The following is a 10,037-nucleotide window of genomic DNA, read 5'->3' on the forward strand; positions in this document are numbered from 1 at the left end:
AGCAGCTCAGCTGCTGCCCGGCCCCGGGCCCGGAGCCCCCGCTTCCTCCCCGAAGGCCCTTGGGGACCCCGGGGAGCTCGGTGCCCGTCCCTGCCTCTCCCTCGCACTTGCTTCATCCGCCTGGCCTCGTGGTTATTTATATCCGCGTCTGTGTCCCAGCGGACGGCCCTGAGCCTGCACGGACACCTGATGCAGCAGATGCGGGGGGGGGACGGGGGACGGGGGGGACGCCTTTGGCCCGTGGACCCAGGAAGCCCCTTACCGAGGCCTGGCTCACCTTGGCCTTGGGCAAGGAAGAAGGATGCAGCCAGCGGAGGTCATCCCCGCCCCCAGTCCCACCATGGCTGCACTGGCTCGCCCTCCCTCCTCCGCCCTGGCCAGGCCATCATCTTGGGCCTCCCTGTGGCCCCCACCCCAGGAGGGTCCTACAGCGGGTGTGGTGACTGGGACGCTGCTTAACGAGGCTGATTCCCGGTTCCACGCCGGGCCCCTCGGAACAGGCCTCGTGGGATGAGGCCGGACTCTGCACCCGAAACAGGCTCCCCGGGGGAATCCTGGGCTTTCTGAGGGCTGGGAGCCCTGGGCTGCCTTTGCGGGAGGGAGCTCACAGGCAGCAGGAGGGGGCAGGCTGGCACCCCCTGCTCCGATTCCCTGGGGTGGATGGAAAGACAGGGCAGAGGGGAGAGGTTGGGGCAGAGCAAGTGAGGGCCTGGGGGGAGGAGGGAGGAGGGACTTGGCTGGAGAATGTGTGAAGTGTGACTTGTGGCCTCCTCGGAGCAACACCCCATGGGAAAGCCCCCCCTTTTTAAAAAAATATATTTTTATTGATTTCAGAGAGGAAGGGAGAGGGAGAGAGAGATAGAAACATCAATGATAAGAGAGAATCATTGATCAGCTGCCTCCTGCATGCCCCCCACTGGGGATTGAGTCTGGAATCGAACCCGGAACCCTTCAGTCCGCAGGCCAACGCTCTGTCCACTGAGCCACACCGGCAAGGGCTACAGTAGAGCCCTTTAATGCCTATTCAGCGATGCAGTAGGTCCCACCATTTGCCAGCAACCCTGCAAAATGGGACTTGTCCCCACTTCACGAGGCTCCCAGAGGGGATGTGGCTTGGACAAAACCCCTGGTGAGACAGGAACAGGGTCAGAACCTTATTTTCATTCCTTCGCCCGCTAGCTAGACACTGGCACAGAGGGAGAAGTACCATATAGTTTTTGCCCCCCGAAGAGTTGTGGGTCCAGAAGAGAGAGGGGCAGCCAACAACCATCCTATTCACAAGCAGAACCGTGGCCTGAGGAGGCACCAGGGCTCGGAGCTGAACTGGGAGGGTGAATAGGAGTCCCCCGGGAAGATGCAGGAGGGGCATTCAGGCAGCGGGAACAGCTTGTTCAGCTGCTCAGAGGCCTGAAATAGCAGTTGCTGGAGGGATCTTGGAGCAGCTGGTGAGGCTGAGGCTTAGAGTGCGGCACGTATGTGATGAGAGAGAGGCCGGCTGTGCAGGGAGAGCCTGGGCCAGGCCAGGGGGCTGGGCTTTGTCCTGAGTGCATGACCAATCCCCGGGAGGAGGAGGAGGAATGGCAGGGCGGCCTAATGAACAGGGGCACCGACCTGCAGAGGCAGGGCCTCCCTCCTACCCCTTCCCTGTACACCCATGGCAGGCCCTCTTTCCCCCACCCCCTGCACCCACCTTGGCTCCACTTTAGGTCTCTTTCTCTCAGCAGCCCAAGCTGGGACTGACTGCCAGGGGGCCCCGGACCCCATCCCAGCTGGGCGTGATGTGTTGGCTGTGAGGCCTGGAGTAGGTGATTTTGTCTCCCTGGGTCTCAGTTTCCTCATCTATAAAATGGGGGCAGCATTAGTCCCCGCCTCCTTCCTCAGGGTCAAGTGAGGAGCTGGTTCTGACCAGTGTCCAGCACAGTGCCAGCCATGGCTCATTTGATGCCTCCCCTCTGCCCTCCATCAGGTGAGCCTTCTCCCAAATGGTCCCCCACCCCGCGCCACCAAGCTTCAAGAACCAGTATTTGATGCCCTAACTGGTTTGGCTCAGTGGATAGAGCGTCGGCCTACGGACTCAAGGGTCCCAGGTTCGATTCCTGATGGGTTTGGCTCAGTGGATAGAGCGTCAGCCTGTGGACTGAAGGGTCCCAGGTTCAATTCTAGTCAAGGGCATGTACCTTGGCTGCAGACACATCCCCAATAGGGGGTGTGCAGGAGGCAGCTGATCGATGTTTCTCTCTCATCAATGTTTCTGTCTATCCCTCTCCCTTCCTCTCTGTAAAAATCAATAAAATATATATATTTTTAAAAAAGAACCAGTACTTGAGAGCCAGAACTTCTGGCTTTGAGTTCTTCAGCTGCCACAGTTTGTGTCTAAGAGGCCTTAGACAAGCCACAACCTCCCTGGCCCTCAGTGTTCTCAGAGGCAAATGGAAAATGTTGGGGGAGGAGGGACCCGGGCAGCCCCTCTGGCCCAGGACAACCCAGGCTGGCTCTCCCCACACACAAATAGCTCCCAGGTGCAAAAAGGGCACATCAGGGCCCCTCCCCCATCCCCCCTGCCATGTCCCCTCTGCCACCCCCAGCCCCTGCCAGGGACATCCTGTGCCCTGGTGATGTCACCAGGCCCTGGGAGCCCTGGCTGGCGGTAGCTGACAGCACTCGGGTAGGATTTATTTTTAAACTCTCAGGGCTGGGTCAGCTCCCCGCCCCCTCCCCTTCACACCCCACCTCATTCTGTTTACCCTGTTTCCCACCCCCCAGCTGAGCACCCAGGGCAGTTCTGGAAGGTTCCCTCCACACATACTCTGTTGCCTGACCCACACTGACCAGGCTTCTGAGGGGCCGTGAGGAGCCAGGCCATTGGCCAAATCTCCATCACCACATCCAGACCTGCCGAGGTAAACAGATGGGCTCCTGGAGGCGGACTCCAGCCTCCTGTGCCTCCTGAAGCCCAGAGAGGGCGAGAGACTTGCCGAAAGCCCCACAGCCAGGGCTGGGGGTCATCAGATGGCTCTGCAGGCACCTAGAACCCCAGGCTGAGCCTTGGAGCTGTCACCAAAACTTGATTTGAATTCATTTAAAAAACAACAGGTTTTTGCCAGTGGGCCTCAAGGTTTCTTGATGCCATGCAGCTCAGATAAGCTTCAGAAATAGACTGGGTGCTGGGGTACCTCCCAGCTGCACACAGCCCTCACCCACACCCTGGGCAGGATATGTGTCCATCACAATTGTGACACACCCTCTTAAGTGACTTTAGGCTAAGGACCTGTCAGCACCCTGAGCTTAGAAAGTTATGCTGCCCTAGCAAGTTGCTAGGTGGTTAGGGTCATGGGTTCGATTCCCTGTCAAGGGCACATACAGGCTCAATCCCTGGCCCGGTCGGGGCACATTCGGGAAGAAACCAATCAATGTGCCTCACATCGATATTTCTCTCTCTCTCTCTCTCCTCCTCCTCCCTCCTCTTCACTCTCTCTAAAAAAAAAATCAATGGAAAAAATATCCTTGAGTGAGGATTAAAAAAAAGAAAGAAATTTATGCTGATTTATCAGTTTCATATATTGGCCTTTTAGATAAGATTGTGGCATAAAATGAGGTTCTCCTGGAAAAATCCATTTGAAAATGGCAGCGTTGACTCCTCTATCCTCACAACTGCCCGGGGAGGCTGGACACGGGCCAGAACCCTCTTTCGGCAAATGGGGAAATGAAAGCCCAAAGGGGAAGAGTGATTGTGTGGTGGCTGGAATCCAGGGCGCTCTGGCCTGCAGCCCTGTGAGAGCTGAGAGTGACCTACCTTACGAATACACAGCCCAGCCTAGAGTTTTTGGTCTAAGACACCCCTGTGGCCCAGAGCACCCAGCGAGGACAAGCCCTGAGAACAGTGGTTCTCAACCTTCTGGCCCTTTAAATACAGTTCCTCATGTTGTGACCCAACCATAAAATTATTTTCGTTGCTACTTCATAACTGTAATGTTGCTACTGTTACGAATCGTGATGTAAATATCTGATATGCAGGATGGTCTTAGGCGACCCCTGTGAAAGGGTTGTTCGACCGCCAAAGGGGTCGCGACCCACAGGTTGAGAACCGCTGCCTTAGCATCTCCATGTCTTGATAGTTCACTTCGGTGCAACACAGACTCCGGACCCAGACAGACTCAGTTGGAAGCCTGCCTGTGGCATTTCTTGGCTGTGTGACTTTGGGTGAGTCACTTCACCTCTCTGTGCCTCAGTTTCCTCACCTGTAAAATGAGGATAATAATAGGAAGCATATGGAGGGTTGTGGGAAAGACTGCTTGACAAACTGCCCGAAAAGCACTTAATGGCTGGACACTTAGTGAACATTTAACCAATAGTAGATCTTATTAACAGTATTATTATTATTATTATTATTATTCTCCGTGAACAAGCACTCACTGAATCTGTACCCTGGCAGCTCTGCTCTGGCTCCTGGGAATCAGACATGGCCTCTGCCCCCAAGTGACTCAGAAGTCCAGAGAGATAAGGGGCAAAGCTGCGGGAGAGGTCACTTCTGATGGGACATCCGGGAGGGCCTCCAGGAAGAAGCGACCTTGCAGCTGGGCCTGGAAGGGCGGCCTCTTCAGGCAGTGTCTGGGAGTAGCCATCAGGAGTCAGGAGATGGCTGCTCAGTTGGTCTGGGGGAAATAATTGAAGAGAAAACCTCCTGGCTAGACAGGGGTGGCTGTGCGGGGAGAGGCCGAATCAGCTCAGGAGCCCTAACCCTCAGCAGCTGCTTTGCTTTGCCTTTTGCCACTACCACCCATACCACCCTCGTCCCCCAGGGGGTCACTTGAGGCAAAAGAGCAAGAGCCAGGTGGCTAAACAGATGGCTTGTTACCAGGAGGTTAGGAGCCAGAAAAGAGGGAACCTGTGTACCCCTCATTCCCACATCCCAGCTGTGTCAATAGAAAGTTCGCCAGAGCAGGTTCCCATCTCACACGTCACTTCATCTCTCTGAACCGGTTTTCTCGCCTGTAAAATGAGAGTACAGATACTTTAAAGGGCTGTTGTGAGCACATAATGAACAGGTATATGAAGCGTCTGGCATACAGTAAGTGCTTCATAATTACATCTCTTAAGGGAAAGAGCCAGACTGACTCTCCGTGGGAGGAAGTGGGGAGGCTGGGGACCCGCTCCTCCAACTTAATCCCAGCCCCCTGGCCCTCAGGAAGCCCACAGGTCAGGTGTGAGAATGAGGGAGGCCTGAGGGTCTGAAAGCAAATCAATGCCAATCAGGAAGCCCAGGGTGCTCTGGGGCAAAGATGGAGAGAGAAGATGCAGCTACTGGGTGCTGGGGGCTGGAACAGAAGTGGGGTGCCCTCAGGGCCCCTCTTCCCTGGAGTCCCCCATCCTCCTCTGCCAAGGTGACAGCAGCCTGTCCTCACCCATGGACTCCCAGATGTGGACACACACACCGTCATTCAAACACAGACATACACACATGCATACCCAGGGACACTCACAGACACACTTCAGGTCACAGGCCTCAGGGCAGGGGGGTCTGGGGAAGCCGGTTTGATGGAGCAGAAGGCTGCTGATTTCCTGTCCACTTGTTTTTCCCCCCAACCCACACACTTCCCACCTGCTCACACCACCCACCGCTGGGAGCCCCTCCCCCGCAAAAAGTTCCTCAGCCTCATTCTAACAGAGCGGCCACGGGGTTTCAGTTCTTGCTCACATTTTTGTCCCCTGTCGACAGATGAGGAAACAAACTGGAGGCTCAGAGCCAGGACCAGGCTTGTCAAAGGCATGAGGGGGCCTGGAGGAGGCGGGATGCAAACTCAGGCTCACTGCACAGACTCCAAGTCCAAGGCCTTCCCAGAGCCCCTCATCCCAGTCCCCCTACTACGCCTCCTCATGCCTACGCATCCGCTCCCTCCCCAGAAAGAGCCTAGAAGTACAGGCCATGGGAGGCAGCCAGCCCTCTCTTCCTCCCAGGCTTCTGTGGATCCCCTGACCCATGTTTGCCAGTAGCCACTGGGGGACAGGCGGTGGGCGGCGGGGCGCTCGGGGCTAAGACGGTGAGTCAGCTGGTGCCCCACAGCCACGCCTGGCCCAGCCCTGGTAGGCTTTGCTGAGAGGACAAATCTGGAGGCTGGATCGAAGGTCACTGCCGAGGGACGTGTCTACAGCACCACCTGGTGGTGATATGGCACTCCTGTCGCACCCAGCCCTGGTCCTGTCGTCTGTCCCTGTGAGGTTAGCAGGTATTTAGTGAGCAGCTACTACACGTCAAGCACTGGGCGGGCCCTGCACTGAGGATGGGGCTAGGCTGAGAAGGTCCAGGGGACATCACTCTAGGCCAGTGATGGCGAACCTTTTGAGCTCGGCGTGTCAGCATTTTGAAAAACCCTAACTTAACTCTGGTGCCGTGTCACATATAGAAATTTTTGATCTTTGCAACCATAGGTAAAACAAAGACTTATATTTTTGATATTTATTTTATATATTTAAATGCCATTTAACAAAGAAAAATCAACCAAAAAAAATGAGTTCGTGTGTCACCTCTGACACGCGTGTCATAGGCTCGCCATCACTGGTCTAAACTATATGACATTAAACTGATGGAAGCTGTTAGCAGAGCCCAGCAAGGACCCACGATTCAGAGTCAGAATGATGGACTTGACAATAAGCTAAGTGAGTGGGAGACACTGCCATTCACAGGATGTTCAGTGGTGAAAGGAACAAGAAATCAAGCCCACAGCATCTACTAAATGCAAAAAGATTTACACATGCGCCTTTTTATATATTTAAATGCCATTTTAACAGAAAAATCAACCAAAAAAATGAGTTCGCGTGTCACCTCTGACACGCGTGTCATAGGTTCGCCATCACTGGCCTAGGCAGACGGAACAGCAAGTACGACGGCTCTGAGGTGAGGAGTTGGGTGTAACGCAAGAGGAGCAGAGGGGTCAACATGACTAGGCCTGGATGCTGGGGTGTAGGGAGGACGGGGGAGTGGACCAGGATGGTGGCCAGGTCTCACAGGGCCTTTTGGGCTGCAGTGAGGAGTTTGGACTTATTTCTGAGTGTGATGAAAAGCCACAGACTATGATGGATGGTTTAAACTTTACTTTAAATATATTTTTATTGATTTCAGAGAGGAAGAGAGAGGGAAAGATAGAAACATCAGTGATGAGGGAGAATCATTGATTGGCTGCCTCCTGCACGCCCTCTGCTGGGGATCAAGCCCGCAACCTGGAACCCTTCGGTCCACAGGCCAACGCTCTATCCACTGAGCCAAACCAGCCAGGGTGGATGGTTTAAACTTTAAATGGCTGCTGTGAGGAGGCTACAAGGGGAAACTAGGCCCAGAGCAAGGAGAAACACAGCAAGTCTGGCCGGTGTGGCTCAGTGGCTGAGCATCGACCTGTGAACCAGGAGGTATCGGTTCAATTCCCCATCAGGGCACATGCCCCGGTTGCGGGGCTCGATCCCCAGTGTGGGGGTGTGCAGAAGGCAGCCATCAATGATCCTCTGTCATTATTGATGTTTCTATCTCTCTCTCCCTCTCCCTTCCTCTCTGAAGTCAATAATAAAAATATATTTTCAAAAAGATTAGAAGTTATGAGTTCGAGGATCAACCAACCCAGTGGGGGTGGCACCAGGGAGGACTTTCTGGATATGGAGGCATCTGAGCTGGGTCTTTTTATTTTTATTTTTATTGATTTCAGAGAGGAAGGGAAAGGGAGAGAGATAGAAACATCCATGATGAGAGGAGAACCATTTTCTATTTTATTTTTATTATTATTTTTTCTTTTTGTTAATCCTCACCTGAGGATATTTTTCCATTGATTTTTAGGGATAGTAGAAGAGAGAGGGAAAGACAGAGAGAAACATCGATGTGAGAGAAACACATCGATTGGTTGCCTCTTGTACCAGCCTGACCAGGGCCCAGGCCTGGGAGGAGCTTTGCAACCATGGTACTCGCCCTTGAATGGAATTGAACCTGAGACCCTTTGGTCCCCAGGCTGATACTCTATCCACTGAGCAAAACCATCTAGAGCTGGATGTGATAACGTCTAAGGTCTTTGTTGTCCAAAGCCTCTGACCCTGGCACCCAAGAGGAGAAGAAATGGCACGAGGAGGAAGCGAGAGATGGGTCCAGGGCTGTGTGGGGACCAAGGAAGAGGTTGGAAGGAGGGTGGGGTGGAGCAGCAGTGTGGTCTCGGGGCAGACACGTCTCCTCTGAATCTGTTTCCACATTTGTCAAACGCAGTTGACCGTGCAGGTCCCGGCCCAGCATGTGGAACAAATGTCAGTCTTTTCCTGCCCACCACCCACTGCTGGGCCGGGCCTTGTTGCTGCTGGCCAGGGTGGCTAGGGCAGCCCATGGAAGATGTCAGATCGGCACTGATCTGGCTGTTTTGGCTGGCTGACCTCTGCTGGCCAGAGGGAGGTGGAGGGTGGGGGACAGGTCCAGGCAGCACCAGCCCCTTGGTCAGGAGATCGCCGAGATGGCAGAAAGAGCTGGGGCTTAGGAGCCACCAGGCCTGCGTTAGAATCTCAGCTCTGATAGGTAGCAGCTGTGAGAGCTTGGGCACGTCACCTAAGACCTTACCAAGTCTGTTTCCTCTATAAAATGGAGAGGCCCACCCTCGGGTTCTGAGGGGCTGGAACAGAAGAGCAGTGGGGAATGTGCACCCGGCTCAGGCTCTGAGGACTGGCTGAGATCCCTTCTTCCTCTGCTTTCCTTGTAGCCCACATGGGGCCAGCATGGGCCTTGGAGCAGCACCAAGGACCCACTCACCCTTCTGCCCCTGAGTCCGGACCGGAGTCGGCCTGGAATCCAGGCCCACGTGGACGCCCCTCCCTAGCTTGCAGACTCAGAGTTGGGGGAGGCTGAGCATGGCGCACTGTGCAGCCCCAGCTCCTGCTGACAGAGAAACTGCTCACAATAAAAGGCTCCTGCTCCACTGGGCCCAGGTGTCAGCCTGCGTGGTTGGGAGGCTTCGCTGAAGTGAGAAGCTGATGAGAGCGCAGGAGGGGCTGGCTGGGGGCACCCACCCTGAAACCTGTTTCTGATTTCCTTTGCTGCTCGCCCCTCTCTCCGCCTGGCAGCTTTCCCGGATTAGCTGCTGACGTCAGCAGCTGCCCAGCCTGGGGAGGTGTATGAGGGCTGTCTGGTAGATGGGAACACTCAAGGAAGGGGGCCTGTGCTTAGCTTTGCAAAATTTGTCCTCCAGGGAGCTGGGAGGTAAGAAGAGCTGAATTGTGTCGGGTACTCACATATTTGAGCAGCACATCCACATTGTAAAGATAAATAGCTCAGAGAGGTGGAGGGACTTGCCCCAAACCAGCCACACATCTGGTTGGAACCTGGCTGCATCCCGCTGCCTGCTGGACCCACAGCTGCTAGGTCTGCAGGGCTCATCTCAAGGTAGGTCAGTTCCATCTACATCATGGCCACAGTGGCAGCTGCATGTGTTGAGCACCTGTGAGGACGGTGTCCCATTCTACAGATAAGGATGTCATAGGTGCTCAAGATTCCGGAGCTAGAGTGAGGGGGAGGCTGAGCTGGAGGCTTTGTAAGCTCTAAGGAGGTGGAATATGAGACACTACCCTGATCCCAGGCTGGGAACAGTCTGCCTGCTGTTACTGCTTTGGGAATTCCAATTTGAAGATTTGAAACCCACTCTGGGTATGAATTTTAGTTCTGCAGCTGTGATTTGGGGCATATTACTCTGATTTCTGAGCCTCAATACTTATTTGTAAAATGGCCATTTAAAAAAGTCGACCTTGTCCTGCCTGGGTGGCGTAGTTGGTTGTGGGTTTGATCCCTGATAGAGGTATGTGCGGAAGGCAGCTGATCGATGCTTCTCTCGCACATCGATGTTTCCCTCTCTCTTTCTCTAGAATCAATAAAAAGCATATCCTCAGATGAGGATTAAAAAATAATAAAAATGAAAGTCCACCTTGCCAGCCTGTCTCCAACCTCCAAATATATGTCTTCCTCCTTAGAATTACAAGTGGTTCTTGGCCCCTCAAGCAACAGGGAGCCTGAGCACCACCACCAGGCA

At 54.3% G+C, this 10,037-nt stretch overlaps 1 protein-coding gene and 1 long non-coding RNA gene across 2 annotated transcripts in view; one reads left to right on the top strand and one right to left on the bottom strand.

Moving 5' to 3' along the window:
• LOC106726963 overlaps positions 1 to 8,938 on the top strand; it is a 10,802-nt gene extending 1,864 nt beyond the window's left edge. Inside the window, exon 2 of the long non-coding RNA XR_001363105.1 lies at positions 8,718 to 8,938. This is a non-coding gene — a long non-coding RNA (uncharacterized LOC106726963). The remainder of the gene's footprint in view (positions 1 to 8,717) is intronic.
• Positions 4,829 to 10,037, bottom strand: part of TEF (thyrotrophic embryonic factor) — a 29,091-nt gene continuing 23,882 nt past the window's right edge. The window contains exon 5 of the mRNA XM_014543836.1: positions 4,829 to 4,989. Coding sequence (XP_014399322.1) covers positions 4,897 to 4,989 — 93 coding nt within the window. The 3' untranslated portion in view covers positions 4,829 to 4,896. The remainder of the gene's footprint in view (positions 4,990 to 10,037) is intronic.

The sequence above is a fragment of the Myotis brandtii genome, unplaced genomic scaffold (assembly GCF_000412655.1).
Source record: "Myotis brandtii unplaced genomic scaffold, ASM41265v1 scaffold339, whole genome shotgun sequence".
NCBI classification, from domain to species: Eukaryota; Metazoa; Chordata; class Mammalia; order Chiroptera; family Vespertilionidae; genus Myotis; species Myotis brandtii.